The 18783-nt window shown below is 40.0% G+C and overlaps 2 protein-coding genes across 3 annotated transcripts in view; both read right to left on the bottom strand.

Moving 5' to 3' along the window:
* The window catches only part of LOC109848439 (protein spotted leaf 11-like), a 5329-nt gene extending 3680 nt beyond the window's left edge, over positions 1-1649 (bottom strand). Inside the window, 1 exon segment of the mRNA XM_020417928.1 lies at positions 1303-1649. Within this exon segment, the coding sequence (XP_020273517.1) occupies positions 1303-1575 (273 nt within the window). The 5' untranslated portion in view covers positions 1576-1649.
* LOC109848740 (palmitoyltransferase ZDHHC17-like) overlaps positions 8496-18783 on the bottom strand; it is a 19301-nt gene continuing 9013 nt past the window's right edge. Inside the window, exons 5-12 of one of the 2 annotated variants that reach the window (XM_020418390.1) lie at positions 12169-12259; positions 11457-11553; positions 11258-11341; positions 11130-11170; positions 10421-10486; positions 8968-9027; positions 8839-8890; positions 8496-8744 (exon numbers count right to left, since the gene is read on the bottom strand). In XM_020418390.1, coding sequence (XP_020273979.1) covers positions 8629-8744; positions 8839-8890; positions 8968-9027; positions 10421-10486; positions 11130-11170; positions 11258-11341; positions 11457-11553; positions 12169-12259 — 607 coding nt within the window. In that variant the 3' untranslated portion in view covers positions 8496-8628. Of the gene's footprint in view, positions 8745-8838; positions 8891-8967; positions 9028-10355; positions 10487-11129; positions 11171-11257; positions 11342-11456; positions 11554-12168; positions 12260-18783 lie in introns of those variants that run through there. The other variant, XR_002248872.1, reaches the window with a different exon arrangement.

Genomic DNA, 18783 nt, shown 5'->3' with positions numbered 1-18783 from the left:
CCAACATTCTCGTATGCCATACCAACATTCTCATGAAATGAAAACCCACTGCATCAGAACGCGTACTTAAATCCTCAACTTCCCATCTCATTCTGTTTACCTTATCTGTTAGCTCAAAATTCTTACGTATTACCATCCAAACTAAATCTTGCACTCTTCCCCTCTCAGCCTGGGCGGAATCTGAGTGGTATGCTTGATTTTTCCAACAAATGCACAATTTTGATCCACCTAAGTAGGAAAAAGTACCTGCACATATGAACCAGATCATGCTCCCATTTGTTTCAGTTGATCAAAGTGTGGTGTCTAGATTGACCAGAAAACCTTTCCTTCTTTACATTGATGCTAGATAAAAATATTCGTTTACTATCATAATTGGAGCTCCATAAAATGCATCTTAGACTTGTCATTTTCTTGAAGACAATGAGCAAAAAGTATATAACAATCTCCATTTTGATCTTGCATTCAAGCCTTTGAACAAGACTGAAGCTTTTGACACTATTGACAATGTTATACCAAGCCTCACATTGTCAATAGTTAAAATTTGTAACCTTGGAACCTCTTATATGCCCATTCCCTGGTGAATAGTCTGAGCCAATTCATCAACATGATAATCCTCTCTAATCCTCCATTGTTGTTGGATCCTCAAGCTATTCTTTGAAAACTAAACTTGAAAGCTCCTACCAACATTCTTATTTAGAGCTCCACCCTAATCTTAGTTTCCTTCCTCCAGTCCTTAAACCCCATCATATTTCTATTTTCCTAGGCCATCCCATCTACAATTAACTATGACGACTCCATCCACACACCTTCGCCCCACGCCCAAAAATTGTCTGCTCCAACACCAACAGTCTTAGCAGCTGAGCTCGTCTAACAGCCTGGCATTCTCTTCCTTGCTCACCACCGAGAAATTGAACTCTTACCCACTCTAGCATACTATATTCCTCGGCGTCAAGTTTCCCTAACCTAAGATTTTTACACGATAGATTCAACAGAAAAGAACTGCACACAAAACCAAAGACACAAATTTTATGTGTTTGGATTAGCGCCGACATCCACGGAGATGACACTAATCATCAATAAGTTATCCAACTCAATTAATGTCTCCAAGCACGATAACTCAAACCCTGTCAGTCTCCTTTCAACTTCTACACAACATCACACGGTAAAAAAGGACTGCTATTCTTCTCCAATCAACCAAAACTTGGGAGCAAATCGAAACAAAAAACAAGAAATTTCTCTCGAATTTTCAATCAAACTAATAAAAAAAAGAAAGAAGAAGATCCCTCAAGAAAGCAAACGTACCAAGCAGATCTTGCTCCCGCCGCTCCCAAACAGAAGCAACTCCTTCGCCGAATCCAGCGCGGCCCTCAGCGGAGCGAGGATCTCCGCCGCCTGATCTGAGATCGGATCCCCGTCGTCTCTGATCTCCTCCAGCATCGTAACCAAGAGCTTGATCCTTCTCGCCAAATTAAACAGCTGTTTTCTGTACGGGTTCCTGTAATCGGAGATCGCCGCGATCTCGTCCACCGTCGCAATCATCTTGCACACCAGAGATCCGCTCTCGTCCTCGTCCATGAATCCACAGAGAGAGAGAGAGAGTACTGGCGACTTTGAGTGGGGGGGGAGAGGGTGGGGGTCTTCGTCTGAGTTTTTTTGGGAGTATTTGTTTATGTAATTACTTCCCTTCTTTTTATTTTGTTGGATTTAGGGGAATTTTTTAAAATAGCCCACTTTCGCTAAATATTTAGCAAAATAGATCACTTTGCTAAATATTTAGCAAAATAGACCTCTTTTGGCCAAAAAGAGATCGATTTTAGAAAAAACAATGCTCAGAAAACATACGGGACTAGTAATCCCGTATGTTTAGAGCCAACTTAATTAGCGCTTAGTGGACTCAGAAAACATACGGGACTACTAATCCCGTATATTTTCTGAGTTCATTACCAAAACGTACGGGACTAGTAGTCCCGTACATTTTGCAGAGACATATTCGCATGTGCCCAACAAATCCACGGGACTAGTAGTCCCGTGGATTTGCTGGGCAGAGCCCAAACATGCACATGCCTCATTTATCGATATACGACCAAAATTTTCGCCAAAAATATATCATTTACATTGTATACTTTGATAAAAGTTATAAAATTAAACATCACAACACAAATGTCAAAAATACACAACATCACCACACAAATCCTACGTAATCAACAACATCACAACACAAATCCGAAGAAATACACATCACATCCAAAAGCCGATGAAATACACATCACATCCAAAATCCGACAAAAATACACATCACAAATCCATACGATAATATATATCAGTCTAAGCTAAACAAATCCAAATGTATCAAGTCTACCCAAACGATAATATTTAGTTTAAGCTAAACAAATCAAATGTCAATAAATCCATACGACAATATATATCTTAGTGGGAAAACTAACAAATAAAAAATCCACCCCTCCCCCGTTGTCTCTCTCTTCGCACTCGTTGAGATCATCGGCGTCCTCCTTCGACTTGAGCTTGCATATGCTCACTCTCCGGTTGTGTGTTGGGTTGTGACTGACCGGGTTGCTGTGACGGACCAGCTTCATCGCCGTGTGTGCAACGTCTACGTCAGCGTGCAACGTCTACCGTATGTTTTCTAAGTCCACTAAGCGCTGATTAAGTTGGCTCTAAACATACGGGACTACTAGTCCCGTATGTTTTCTGAGTCTTGTTTTTCAAAATCAACTTCTTTTTTGCCTATTGGCCAAAAAGAGGTCTAGTTTGCTAAATATTTAGCAAAGTAGACTATTTTGCTAAATATTTAGCAAAAGTGGGCTATTTTAAAAAATCCCCCGTTGGATTTATTCCATATATACCCTCATCTTTCCCCCAACTTATTTTTGGACCCACCCGCTCCCAAAGTTGCTCTTAAACCCCAAGTTTACCTTATTTATTTTTAAATCCATCCACTCCCAACATTACTTTTAAGTCCAAAATATATTATTAAATTGTTTTTTGACTTATTTTTTATTTAGGAAATTTATAGTACTTTAAATCAGAGTTGAAGTACGTGGAGTGGAGTGGGTTTAAAAATAATTCAGGAGTAGATTTTGGTTTTGGGAGTGATTTTTAGAACTGAGTGAGTTGAAAAGCACATGGAAGTAAAACTGTGGGTTTAAAACTTCATCTTATTTTGTTTCAGTTTATTATCTTGTCGGGTTAGAGTTTTGGGGAAAGAGGCGGGTGGGAACGAGGATCGGGTTGAGCTCAATCTGATCTATTAATGAACGAATCTCAAAGCGTGTCTGGATTCGGACAGCTGTAGCGGCGTGGGGTCCACAGAAGGCTATTTTTTTAGTATAGCTGTATTTATTCTTTATATTCTATGATTTATAAAAAAACATAATTTTTTTTTAATTCACGCGGAAAAGAAACTAAAATCTTCAACAATTCACGTGGGTCCTACATGTCTGAATGGTGTACATATTAAATTTTGCTTTACTACAACCTCTTGCTATAAAATATTTAGCTCCAAAAATAATTGACAATAATCTATAAAGATATGATAAAAATTTCATAGTTGTCTAAAAATATCCCTGTAGCCTTATCGAAAAAGAATCTCATTTGCTATAAGGGCTTTTTAGATATCAGTCCCTTAAATATGAGCAATTTTTATATTACTCCCTTACATCTGAGTATTTTGATATTAGTCCTTCAAATTGTCTTAAGTTGTTGATATTAGTCTTTTTGTTAGGTTTTATGTTAAAAAAATCTAAACCATGGTTGGGTTAGTATTAACTATAGATGGTAAGTTACCAAAATACCTTCAGTGTAGTTCGCCCCCACTAATTGACATTCTCTCTCTCTCTCTCTCTCTCTCTCTCTCTCTCTCTCATTGCATGTTTTGATTAGAGTTTAAAGATTTGGGTTTGTAGTAAATTCGGGGATGAGTTAGGGTTTAATCTTGATTAGGTTAAATTATGCAATGATGAATTTTAATATGATTAGATTTTAATTATGCATTGATGAATTCTAATTTGGTGAGGGGCATAATTGTCTCATAAATGCAACAGTTATAGATAACAGAATATTCCCATAATTGTCCCATAAATTCTAGTAGTTATAGATTTAATACATAACTACTAACTTGAAGGACTAAAACCAACAACTTAAAGAAATTTGAGGGACTAATACAAAATACTCAGATTTGAGGGACTAATACAAAATAGCTCAGTTTTAAGGGACTAATATTTAAAAACCCCTTGCCATAATTGTTGATGATTATTTACTTTTGCTTTACACTAAGATACAATTACAATCTATAGGATATGAGTTATTTAACTCAAACAAGAATCCTCAACATAACAAATTAAGGACTTAGTAAAAGTACTAGAAAATTAAGAGATGATGCATGGGATCTTCGTATCTAAGCACGAGAAATCTAGACTTTTATGTCATGGATCTCGTTACAACTTGATCCATTGGATAAGGCCAAAATTATTAGGCTCGAACTCTGCAAAGCGACGTGTATCCATTCACTTTATTTCCAACTAAAATAATCCTCTCACAAAATATTTACAGTTTTTTTTTTTATCTAGCAATTGCGACACCAAACTTATATTCAACAATTAAAGTGACGTAATGACGTGCCTCAACCGGCCGGAAGGACAAAGTCGATTAGATAAAAATCATAAAATGTACTAAGATTTGTAATGTCAAAATAAAAAACAATAATTATTTACTCATTTTCCGCATAATTGGGCGCTAGCGCAGCGTGCATATTGCGGCAATGGGAATTTTTCAAACATAACATTATTAGTATTATTGTTACTATTGTTATATTAGTTGGACGCAACGCAATCATTGAATATTCAAAGGAGGTTCGACAATTTCAGTGCTTGTCATGAACAGGTCAAATAATTAGAGACATAAGTGGTCAACTAATTATGACTAAGCACGAGACAATTTAAAGCAATCCAACATCACGGTTTTTGCCAAAGAAAAGAAATTTGCCACTAACACGCGAAAAATATCCCACTAAATACTCGTTAAATTTTCAAAAGAGTAGTTTTAATTCGTTTTCCCGATAGTGCTTAAATCCAAACTTTCCTTAAACGCATACGAGGTTGTGACGGTTTCTTAAAATAAACAAGCAGCTATCTTAATCTTAAATAAATAAACTTTGTGCTTCGGCTCCGTGTAATTACTAAAATCAACTCGCATCTATTCAAAATTTCAAAAATTTTGATTAGGTATAGAACTTAAATGGAGGAAGCGCCCTGTAAAAATCAGAATCGCTTGATAATTCCCTTCGTTGGTGCTCGATGAACGTTTTCGCGTTGATTGATTAATTAATTGACGCGTCGTCGCATTTTCATACGTATCCGCCGTGCACCACGTGCACGCTACCGATACGCATGTGCGTATGTTTTCCTAAAGGAAGCAAACGCGTACGCATGCGCCGTGCCGTGAAATGCAGGGGCACGCATCTGGATACCAAACACGAGGAAGCGCGCGGAGAGCTCTCCCTCGCGAACGAGCGGCCGTCCGCTAGCGACGCAAGGCCGAAAAGGAAGAAAAAAGGGCCGGCGCAGTGCAAGAAAGTGATGATTGTTGGGCTCTGATACCACTTGTTGTGCGTGGCGGAAGCCACAAAACCAAACCGATATGCTTCGAGAAACCAAATCAATCAAACGAACGAGAGAGAAGGGCCAAACGAACCACAAACTCAAACACAAAGTTTAACGTGATTCGGCAAATTGTCTACGTCCACGGGGCAAGAAGGGAATGTGGTTTTCACTAATAGAGAAGAATGGTACAAACTGAGATTACAAATCGCACAAAACAATCAACTAATCTCACCAACAAAGCTCTTAATCTCTCCAAATAAAACCCTAAACAATAGCTCAGAAAATATCTTTTTTCTGTGCTCCAAATACCCCCCCAACAATCACCAATCAAAGCCAAAGAAACCCTAATTCTTGTTTGGTATTTATACCAAACTCAAATCCCAAACAGAACAGGAAACAACAAAACAGGCCCAGACCCGACTCACGGTCGACCGCCGCACCACGTGCGGTCGACCGGATCCAACGACCGAGACATAAAATCGACTACAGTGTCGTGCGGTCGACCGTCGCGCCACTCGCGATCAACCGCCAAGAGTCCTGATTCATACGCAGGATCCGTGCACGAATTCGGTCGACCGATCCTACAGGAGGCGCGGCGTGCGCGCGCGGCGGTGTGGGGGGCAACAGCGGGCGAGAGGGGGGCCATGCATCGCTAAGCGTACGGCGTATCGGCTAGGATATTAAATAATGAGAGATCAGAAGACTCGCTTCGAGAAAAGTAGTTTGGGGTCCGCAAGTATCGTGCATGTGACCGGCCCACCACCGCCCTCGTTGTCCGCTTGCTGGGGGTCCGCTGCCAAACTGTTCCTTTCAGTTTGGAGACTCGCGGTAATGAGGAGTGGTCCGAGCTCCCAAGTATGTATGAAGCGTAGTTGTGATTGGGGCAGTTTGGACGACGAGTGCATTCGCGGCATTAATTACATACATAGTTTTTTAATGCTCGCTGCCGAAACGCTCTTCGGTTTGAGCACAGATATCATATCACCCCTTCGCTCTGTTGACGTGACCCTTCGGCAATTGCTCCTGTCCAATAACACGGTAGATCGCTGCGTTGTGAAAATAGCTGTGGAATTTAGTTCGGAGGCTAAATATCAATATTGGTATCTTAATTCCACCTCATTACCAAGAAGGTATTTTAATTAGGCAAACCTGTTTTAAAACATTTTAATTGATTCAACTTACCAACAAGGCCATTTTTCTCGTCGGCGACCAGTTTTCCGGCGAGAGCTCTAATTGATTCAACTTACCAACAAGGCCATTTTTCTCGTCGGCGACCAGTTTTCCGGCGAGAGCTCGTCACGTGCGTGGCACGTGATGACTTAAACGGCGACCAGTTTTCCGGCGAGAGCTCGTCACGTGCGTGGCACGTGATGACTTAAACTATTTTTTAGCTATTGATGTGGCACAGATCTGTCCTATTTTGGGTGAATTGAGATTTTTAGAGGGTTAATTCCCGCCTTTAAACACAGCCACGTCAGAAAATCCGTGCCACATCGGCGGTTAAAAAACAGTTTAAGTTATCACGTGCGTGGCACGAGCTCTCGCGAAAACTGATCGCCGACGAGAAAAACGGCATTGTTGGTAAGTTGAATCAATTAAAATGTCTTAGAACAGGTTTGCCTAATTAAAATATCATTTTGATAAATGGGGTGGAATTAAAATACCAATATAGGTATTTAGCCTTAGTTCGGATAACATAACACTAGGCTAATTAATAATAGCCATATCGATCCTTTGTACTCTAGAAAGTTCGGTGGTCACTAGGAGGTATATGTTCAATATCTATAATTAAATAAAAATAACAAGGAACCTCTTTGCAACTCATTAGCGACAAGTACAAACAACACGGTGAAGATGATTTAGATTGAACATGAAATGGTTTTAAGTGTTAATGAAAAAAAATAAAGTCAATACCCCCTTTATAGTACATGAATATAATACAATAAATACTATAATATTTTATCAAAGTAATTTGTTATAAAATTGATTAATTTTCCTAAATTCGAAATGTGGAGAGATTATGTCTCGGCAAAGTCACTAGAAACCCAAACGAGTTTCCCCATGTAAGGAGAAAGTGAAGCTACATTGCGATTCATGTGACCATGGAAACAAAGATTCTCTTATTATGTCAGGAATGGAATTGCCAGGAATAACCAACCAGGAACCTCCTGGAAGTTGAGGGGTGAGCTGCAGCTGGAAGAGGAAGGACTGGACATGAAGAAGAAACGGAGGACTGTTATGCAAGTTTATATACATTGTAATAAATGCTTAGGAGTCTGTCAAGTTTATATACATTGTAATAAATGCTTAGGAGTCTGTCAAGTTGGTTGCAAACAGTTAATTCTGTTGTGTCTGTTAAATGAGCTCGTGCACGTTTCCTGTTTCTGTGTTTTGGAGCGGAGGTATAAAGAAGAGAATGTACATTAAAACCAGCATGAATGAAATTGGGTTCTCTTCTTCTCCTAAATTCTGAGTTCTATTCTTCTCTCTTTCAACTCATCTCCCTTTACTGTCTCAATTCTCTCTTATTCCATGTTCTCATGACCTGGTAGTTTTAACCATGAAAGGTCAAGTCAATCGATATGGATAGACGCCCTATAAAGTTTCCTACCATATACGTGGTTGAGATCAAAACACACGCGTAGCATAGTGTAGAGCTAATCTTGCTGCCTCCTGGACTTGGGTGTTACCAAATAGCCGCATATATTTCTGACATTGAATCATTGATAGTTCAGATACAAGTTAAACACTCATAAAAGGACACAATTATGTGAAGAAAGGTTTGCCTCCTAGTTTCTGACCGATCAACAGACAGTTCAATGCGCAACATGGCATGTTCTCACATGTTCTACAAGAAAATATTCAACACGACGGAACTTCTAAATAAAACCACTGTGTGAACTCATAATGAATGTTTAGCAATGATCATTTTTTTAAAATAAATAAATAAATAAATAATGTTGATAATAATGTACATCTGATCATTATAACATGCTCAAGGATCTCAGCTTCAAGACAGCACATGGATTACATGAAGGCTATATTCCATGGGGTTTATAAAGTCTTTGATGTTGCTAATGATACCCTTATCATATGGATTCGAAAACCTTACTTCTGAAGAGTTCCCTGAGGAAAAACATACATAAAGAGCCACCAATTAGTAACCAATTAAATTCAAGCAGAATCTTGTCTAGTTTTAATTTGATTTCAATATATTTACCTGGCTGAGACTGGACGACTAGTTGAAACTCAGGATATTTCTTCCAGTTAATCTGATTACTGGCAAGTATTAACATGCAGAAGCAAGATACACAGAAGCAGCAATCATAAAAGGAACTAGAGAACTTACCCATTCATCAGTTTTGATATTAGCACAGATGCAATATATATTCCATATCAGGAATACCACCTAGTAAATCGGACAAATTGTCACTATCAGGGGATATTAATAGCATGTTACTGCTATGAGAATCTTAGTTACATAAAATTTCCACAAAACGGCTACTAAAGCGGTAAACTGGACAATTTAAATCACAAAGCTAAGAGCTCACACAGATCAGAAATAGAACTTTTTTGGAGAAAAGCCACAAGTTGATGAGCTTACGAATTACTCTGAGGAGCATCTAGCAAACAGTAGCACCATAACACACTAAACTGAACGGAGAAATGATCTTGTATAACATTTGATGTTTAAGACGTCGTCAAGGAGCTTAAAGCAAGTTATCATAAAGCTGACCCAAAATGACAGCAGTGACATCATTCATCTTCAATAAAATTTATATATTTTTGGTAGTACGCAACGTGGTGGCATAGAAGGGAGAATTCTCATCAAGGGTATCATGGTGCTGCCTCCTATATCCAAGCTAGAAGTTGAGTCCATGAGTGGAAATATCGGGCTTGGGCTAATCCTATAAAGTAGTATTCTTGGACAATTGTCCTAGTCCTACCAATCCTGAACCAATACCACCACTCCCTTGGGTTGAATAATAACAGGATGTGGCTGGATTCATCAGGATTTAAGTTTACTTAAGAACTTCGAATCATGAAACGTTTGGATCAATTTATAGCCTGTAGGTAATAATTTGGATCGAATTAGAATCTCAATCTACCTATGCATTTTGAATTGGTTTTGATCATCAATCGCAGCTGGGTAGTTCTCAACAACTACCTGGTTCTTCAAAGACCACCTACTTCTGTAAAAATTTCTCTCCTCTCAATTGTAGGTGCTTGAACCACATCAGATGAAATTTAAATATAATACTTAAATAGTTGCATTAGTTATACAAGAGTTTGGCATCCATTAACTCAATGAATTCAACACAAAATAAAACAAATAGATATCGTCTTGGCATGACAAAAGCATCATATCCGACTAAAGCTTAAGGGGGTGTTTGTTTGCATGCAAGTGAAAGATGAAAGTGAGGAAGTTACTTTCATTTAACAATTAAGGTGTTTGTTTTCATGTAAGTGGTTATGAAAGTGAGATGTAAGAAAGTTGCCACATAAGATTTAATACAATTTTGACTTCCCCTAAAAAAGTGGTGAAGTCACATGAAAGTGACAAAAAGGTAACTAATTTAATTAAATAATTTTAATTATATTTTCTAATTAATCTTATTTTGACACATCATCTTCACATTGCACTTTCGATAATAATTTAATTTTTCAAACAAACATTGTATTTCACTTGCGTGCTGACATGGATGTAAAAGTCATTTGCAAAAAAAAGTAACTTACATATTTTAAATTCACTTTCAGATTGCCAAACACCCCCTAAGAGTAATATGAGTTGGTTGGCTGACCTGCCATAAAAGCTGTAGGACTGCAAAAAGCAGCGTGCTGATGACAACATTACCAGGAATATCGTTCTGCAAAAAGTATAGCACTTATAAGATTAAAAATGCAGTGAAGTGCTGTAACTAGTTCTTGGATTTCAGAATTGTGAACACAAATAATGGCGAAAAGGAAGCATGACAGAAGCAGAAGACAAGGGGGAAACATGAAATTTGATACTTGGAAGAGATATCTTGGGGTCAAATACATAACAGATGGGCAAAGAGTTATGGGAACTCGGTAATCAATTTATAACCAAAAAAAATGAAATAGCGGCTAAATTGTTGCTGGTAATCACATACTCTCTTTGTACAAATCTTGTGACGGTAAACTACAGAACAAGCTAAACTTGCAGAAAATATAGCATTACCGTGTACCTAAAGGAACCAATTCCACACTCGTTGCAGCCTAAGAAAGAACACAAGCTGAGGTTCTTTCTTGGTGTCAAAGGTGAAAATTATGGTCATACCTAAGCTGCCCTTTTTCCCATGTAAGGGAAAGTGAGAGCATAAACGGCTATCTAAAGAGCGATTTGCACTACCAGCAAATGTAAACGAGGTTTGACCCCCGGTTGTATTTACTCACGCGACGGATGAGGTACCTTCTCGCTTTGCATTAGATGTGAAAATGATTAGTCACCGATGCAGAGTTGAAAACAATTTGTGATGTGAGACCTACCTTAAATCCTATTTTATCTGTGCTCAGAGATTTTGCAATATCTGCAATTCAGTAAAGTGATATTGAAAATTAGAACATGGAAATCAAGGTTTAAACGACATTGAAAATATTAAAACCGTATGACATACATTGAGTTGAAGATATTATATAGGAGGCCTCAGCAATGATAAATCCAACTAGAAGCATCATAAAGAGACGCTGATTCTTCTGACCTTGAAAAAGTTAAATGATTACTTTCAGCACTAAGCCACTAAATGGGAAGGGGGGAAACCATGAAATTGTTCATGTCAAAATTTCAACATAATCTTAGGTGAATGAAGAAAGTACCTATGCAATTTCCAAAAGCAGAGCAATGGTGATCAAATCCCCTCACACTGGTTTTACAAATCTTGCAATACCTAACCCTAGAGAACATTGACGAGTTCTGTAAAAAAAAAAATCAAAGTTAACAGTAATATTCCACAGGAAATAAAACAAACAATACGTAGACATACATCAAGACTGCCCTTAGACGCAAATCTAATTCGTGTTGACCATTGAATTGTTTCACACGCCATTAACTTATCCAAACAAAATTCCAACCTTTTACACTCATCCAACTTCTTTATCTCCTAGAATAATCCCAAAAAATTACACATAAGTCAAACTAAGTTTGGCAGGTATTACTGATAGGACCCATCTTTCTCGCTTCCAAGTAATCACATGCCACTGGTCTAAGTGCAGTTTGCCTTTACCAAGCCTCCAAGATACTTATCCCCCTTGACCAGATAAAATTGTACTAGCTTCTTTTATGCTAATGCTCATAAAGTGCCACTAACAGTCACCAAATACCATAAGGAATACCCAACATACCTACGAAGACAAGAATCCTTTTAGATAGAAGGTAAGGAAGCCTCTTGTAACCACGACAATATAAATAAGTGTTTTAAGTCAACGGTTGTTTCTCGAAAACAACTTGATTGTCACAAACTATGCTAATTCCTGACTACTGATTGGACAGAGACATTATTACTATGCACATGAAATTCCATTTTCTGACCTCATAGATATTGGATTCAGGAAGACCATTACGGCTATGCAATGCTGAAGAAGAGTCATTTGCAACTAATCCAGGATCACCAGAGAGAATTCTGAAAAAAAAAGGCTGTTCATTAATAACGTGATATTGATAGTTGAAGATAAGTAATAATTTGATAATACTTAATCTTGTGCCTCAAGGATCAACAATAAAATCGGCAACGATGCAAAGAAGTTATGCTTATTGCGGCAAATACTTGAAAAAAATTGCATGTTCTAATGGAAGCTAAAATAAACATGGAATCACAATTAATGGGAAACAACACAACAGTGTGTTGACTACTATTGCAGGTATAATAATAAATTAAAAGGCATGCCCTTATGAGTGTGTTGAGCTGACTACTACTGCAGGCATAATAAATCAAAAGGCATGCCCTTATTGATAAAAAAACAAAATTTTATATTTACTAAGATTATAAGCAAGAGGAGTGTAAATGAGGGTGCATGGCTTCATTAGCTCATGCAAGAAACCACTTTCCTTTTGTTTTTAATCTCAATTTAACACCTGTGTTAAATTAAGAAGCCCTGCTTGTACTAAACTGTAGGCTGTCTAAAAATCACAATAGATAGTTGATCCCCCATCAAACACCGATGATGGAAGTTACAATCTGACGACTTCCAAAAGGCTACAATTTGAGGACTTTCACGTAGAAGGTTACAATCTGACGACCTTCACAACAACTAATGAAAGCCCCAATTCAACAGCCTTCACAATCAACATCGGGAGTTACAATCTGACGACTCTCATATTTTATAACAGGCAAAGATCAATAAGCAATGGCCTTTGCAATGTTATAATGGACGAGGTTATAAGCCAACAATCTCTCTCAAACGCAGAAATTCACTTCTGTGTTTTTCAAGTTCAAAACGCACACAAGTGTGCGTTCCTTAGCAGGCGTCGAACTCTGTAACGCAGAGTTAAATCACGAAGCGCACAGGTAACGTGCGTTCTTCGACAGACTCGACTGCATCCCAAACTCTGAATGCAGAGTTGATCCTCAACGCACCAGTGACCTGTGCGTTTCCAATTTCAGAACGCATGCGGCCTGTGCGTCTCAAATCTCCAACAGAGATTTAACTCTGCGTCCTAAGTCTTGGACGCAGAGTTAAAGCCCAAACGTGGCCTGTGCGCCTGTGTTGCTTGAACTGCTGAACGCAGAGTTCAGCTCTGCGTTCTAACGCCCTAGCACGGAGAATCTGCCTGTGCGTTCAGCCACCAAGATAGGCCCAACTCTGTGTTTTTAGTCTAAAAACGCAGAGTTCGGGCCCTGAACGCTATTTTTTAGCGTTTGACTCGTTCAAAGCACGCAATGAACAGTTCCAGGAACTGTTTTTCCCCACGATTTGAGGGATTTTCGCCCCACTTAAAAGCGGATTAAGGGGGTAGTTACCACCCTTAATCCCCTATAAATACCAGAAACTCAATTGAGTTAAGGGATCGAATTTTCTCTCATCAACAAAGAGAGATTCGGTCAAAAGGCTTGCACATTTGAGCTCTTAGATTCTTCTTTTTGGGCAGCAAGGGGGAGATCGATGTTCATCCTCAGCAACGATCGACCATAGGAGCATTCCCTTGACTTATAACCGACTTTCGGTTCAAATCAACTCTTTTTCAAGAGTTCAAACTCGTTCAGGGTTATCAACTCGATCAGAGTTCAAAACTTGCTCTGCAAGTTCTTCTAAAACTCGTTCAGAGTTATCAACTCGATCAGAGTTCAAAACTTGCTCTGCAAGTTCTTCTAAAACTCGTTCAGAGTTATCAACTCGATCAGAGTTCAAAACTTGCTCTGCAAGTTCTTCTAAAACTCGTTCAGAGTTATCAACTCGTCAAGAGTTATTTTCAAAACTTGTCACGCAAGTTCTCCACAGCGTCAAATCGTGAGGAGAAAATCATGTTCCAGTGAATCAAGGCGTTCGGATCGTCAACGGAGAGCAAACTCGACGCGAGCATTCGAGGGAGGCATTCCATCGTCACCGTGAAGAACCCAGAATTAAATAAAGGAGAGAATCAAATTTATTCTCCTCTCTTTTGTAATCGGAATCCAAATTGTAATTGATTTTGAGAGAAATACAAGTCAAAATTTTCTTTCATTGTCTTTCTACTGCAAATTTTCCAACAAACAAAAGATGACGACTCTGTTGGGGACTAGCTTCTCTGACGAAGAAGTGGTGGTGCAATCCGACGTTCATCTCACTGGAACGACCGTTGAAACTCTGATTATCGAGTTTGATCAAGCCAAGTACGAGGAGGCCCTCTCCTCAGGATCCCTTAGCCCCAAGGTTATGCGCAAGATCCACAAAGTTTCCGAGGAGACTAAAGCTCCAGTTGTAGCCAACTCATCTAAAGACTATCTTCCATGGGGGTTGCACTGTTCATACAGTCCCCTCTCTAAAGGAGAAGACTTGATTTCGGCACAACGCCAAAAAAGCCGATCCTACAATCAACGCAAACTCCGCGTTTATGAGCCTCAACATGAGCTCTGCAGAAGCCAAGCTAAACGCAACCATCAGGTGTGCGTTTCCCAGATAGAACGCAGCTTTCAGAGGCGCGTTCTAACATCAAAACGCAGACCTCAAAACTACGTTGATCTGGCTGAACGCAACTCTCAAGAGTGCGTTTCAGAACCCAAACACAACTCTCAGGAGTGCGTTCTATCATTTAAACGTAGACATCAAACCTGCGTTGATCTGGCTGAACGCAACTCTCAAGAGTGCGTCCCAGAACCAAAACGCAACTCTCAAGAGTGCGTCCCAGAATCAAAACGCAACTCTCAGGAGTGCGTTTCAGAATCCGAACGCAGATCGCAGGACTGCGTTTCACTAGCAAAACGCAGACTTTGGTCTTGCGTTAATCAAGCTAAGCACGACCCTCGTGTTCCTTCTTTGGAACACAATGTGATTCGTCGTGTTCAAAATGATCAACATGGATTTAAAATTCATGTTTACCAAGAACCAGTCCCATCCTTTAACGGACAGGGGGTTCCATCTTTACCCTCACGCTCCGTGAGAGGTTCATCCCAAGTCTCCGATTTGCGGGAATTGCTATCGATGTTCAACCGACCGACGAATGTCGTTTTGCTCAATAATCGACGACATCCTCACAGGAAGAAGACTTTAGAGGATGAATATCTTGGAGTCACTTCCAACATGGTTGGTAAAGGGAGATCATCAACCCTTAGTTCTGACGAGTCAGAGACAGATCGTTCTCCAAGCGTTAGAGAAATCACTAACGAGTTTGAAGGAATATACCAACGTACTCGGACGCGAACAGGAGCCATTCCCCCTGTCAACTATCGGAGTTTAGCCAGAGGAACTAATTCCGATGACGAACACTCTGTCATTGCGGAGTCCCTATCATCAAGCTCTTTCGTTGGGCATGAGAGCTTCGCCCACATGGCAGAACATTCTGAAGACCTTTCAAAGAGACTTGATGAACAGGAGGCCATGCTCAAATCTCAACAGGAGGCCATCAATGAACTCATGGCCATGTTGACTCAAATCATCGCAGACAAGGCCAAATCTCAGGAGACAGATTCGCCGCTTAGGCAAGAATCTTCCCGGAGAGGGAAAGCATCTTCATCCCGACCTCACACAAGCAAAGGGAAGGGGAAAGTGGTTGATGATGCGGTTTCTGACCAAGAAGCCCACAGCCCGGAATCTTCCTCTGATGAAGGAAAAGAGACTGAGAATGAGCAGAATCTTCAGTCTGCCAAAATGGAAGAATTGGAAGCCCGACTCAAAGCCATTGCTAACAGAAGCGAGCTCCAAGATGAGGGAGTTATCAGACCCTATCCTGACGAATGGGATGCAGCCATTTATCCTCCAAAGTTCGAGGTCCCGACGCTACAAACTTTTGACGGCACTGGATCACCGAACCAACATATTTATCATTTCAAGTCACAGACTGGAAATGTAATATCAAATGATGCCATACTGGCTTGATTGTTCATTGGCACCCTCAAAGGAATTGCCTTTGAATGGTTCAGGAAACTACCTACCAGATGTATCCAAAAGTGGGCAGATCTAGAGAGACTATTCCTGTCAAGATTCTTTGAAGAGGATACAGAAGTCTCCATCCATACCCTTCTCTCTACTAAGCAGAAGAAGAGAGAATCAGTCAAAGCCTTCGTCAAAAGGTTTCGAAATATGGCTTTGCGTTGTCCGACAGGTATGACACAGTCTACCCTAGTACAAACCTGTCGACACAACTTGCAAACCGACCTCCTAGCTCGAATAGGAGTTGCAGAATGCCGTTCCTGGAGACAACTAATCTCTCAAGGCGAGCAGGCTCAAAAAATCATTGTCAGGATCAAAGCTGAAGAACCAAGTAGGCAGGATCAGCCCGAGCAATCAGACCAAGCCCAATCTTCTCCTGAGCAACTGGACCAGGCTCACTCTTCCCAGTCAGAAGGGAAAGATACTACGGCCACTGAAGTCAATCCTCTTCAGTAGGATGGCGGGTCCAACAACTATCACGTTAACAGTTACCTCTGATAGTCAAACTCATCAGATAATGGCCTACCTGGTGATGTGACTCTATTCCGACTTCATGAATAGTACCCCACTAGGTGATGTGCCTTGTCTACCTCTTTTTTATTCCCCTGCTCATCAATAGGATGATAAGTCTCCAAAGTTGCTCCAATCGCAACACAAATTCTTGTCACGTTAACAATACACCTCTGACAAAACCCACTTATCAATCCTCGTCAATAGGATGATAAGTCCCCAAAGTTGCTCCAATCGCAACACAAATTCTTGTCACGTTAACAATACACCTCTGACAAAACCCACTTATCAATCCTCGTCAATAGGATGATAAGTCCCCAAAGTTGCTCCAATCGTAACACAAATTCTTGTCACGTTAACAATACACCTCTGACAAAACCCACTTATCAATCCTCTTTAACAGGATGATAAGTCCCCAAAGTTGCTCCAATCGCAACACAAATTCTTGTCACGTTAACAATACACCTCTGACAAAATCCACTTATCAATCCTCTTTAACAGAATGATAAGTCCCCAAAGTTGCTCCAATCGTAACACAAATCCTGTCACGTTAACACTACACCTCTGACAAAATCAACTTATCGACTCTCGTCAATAGAGCGATAAGTCCTCAAATTTGCCCGATCGCAAATTCTTCTTGTCACGTTAATATCACACCTCTGACAAAATCCACCTATCGACTCTCTTCAATGGAGCGATAGGTCCACAAACCCGTCAAGTTAACACCACACCTCTGACGACCAAATCAACTTATCGACTCTCTTCAACAGAGCGATAGGTCCATAAAATACTGTTAGGTTAACATCACACCTCTGACAGTCAACCCCCCAATGAACTTGCTAATTCTTTTTCAACAAGAATAGCAAGTTTTCATTATAAAATCCCCAGTGGATTAAAGATTTTCTAGAATTATCCTAGTGATAATAAAGAAAATTTTTAAATTTCACTTTAGGTGAAAATTCATGCCAAGTTAATACTATACCTCTGGCACTTCCAACTCTCTTTCGGTGTTTCAAGCCACACAGGAAAAAACAACACCACAAATCCATGCCTTCACGCATGGGGGACTTTATCTCGATCCCTAATTAGAGATAAGTCTACGCCTAACACGCGTTGCCGGTTAATCTTTCGCCGTGAAAAAGACACCAGGATTCATGCCTGGGGGACTTTATCTCGATCCCTAATTAGAGATAAGTCTACGTGATGGGGACATCCGGACTCATACACGAGATTTTCGCCGGGTTTATCAGCGCAGGAGGCGCAATATTTCAGCACTATGGTTTTGATTTCAAGTTGTAATAATTAGTTTGAATTTTGAATTTTTGAATTTCGAATTTTGATTTTTATTTGGTAGTTATTGGGCTGATTTAATGTAATTGGTTATGGGAGTGATTTGAGGGATTTAGGAGGATTTTCCAAAACTGTAATTTGCTTTATTTAAACTCTCCTGTAATCAGTTGAAAGATAATTGAAAATGAAATGAAATTGATTTGCTCAACTGAGGTGTGAAACCCTAGCAGTTCATTTTCGTTTCTTCTACAACACAAAATAAAAAAAAGAAAATCAAAACTCAAAATCCGCTACTGTTCATCATCTTCCCCAAGCAAACAACCAACATCACCTCCACCGCCACCAAGATCCCCGCTCCAAAATCCCCAGAACCTAAAAACCCACCTCCCCAAAATCCGACGACGTCCAGAACCCCATTTCCCTCGCCCTCCGACCCGACCGCCGGATTCCCCGACCGAACGCCCTCCATCCTGATCCGCCTCGAACGCCGCCCGCTCCACCCGAGCGCTGCCGTCCCGACTTCACCCGCCCCGCCGCCGTTTTCGATCCGTGCCCTTCTCCTCTCCATTGCAACGAACGAAGGAAGCCTTGGATCTGAGTTGATTTGTTCAGACCCCTCCTCTTTCCTATTTATTTGTTGGGTTTGTTTGGTTCAGATCCGAACCGAACCAAGTGGGTTCAGATCTGTTTATTTTGGGTTCATTTGTATTGATCTGCATTTGGGATTGCTCGATTCTGTTGACCGTTGGTGTATGGCTGATCCTGATGCTGATGATGGAAT

Source organism: Asparagus officinalis, chromosome 7, assembly GCF_001876935.1.
Source record: "Asparagus officinalis chromosome 7, Aspof.V1, whole genome shotgun sequence".
NCBI classification, from domain to species: domain Eukaryota; kingdom Viridiplantae; phylum Streptophyta; class Magnoliopsida; order Asparagales; family Asparagaceae; genus Asparagus; species Asparagus officinalis.
The sequence above is the reverse complement of the archived record's forward strand: the minus strand, read 5'-3'. Positions and strand labels throughout refer to the sequence as shown.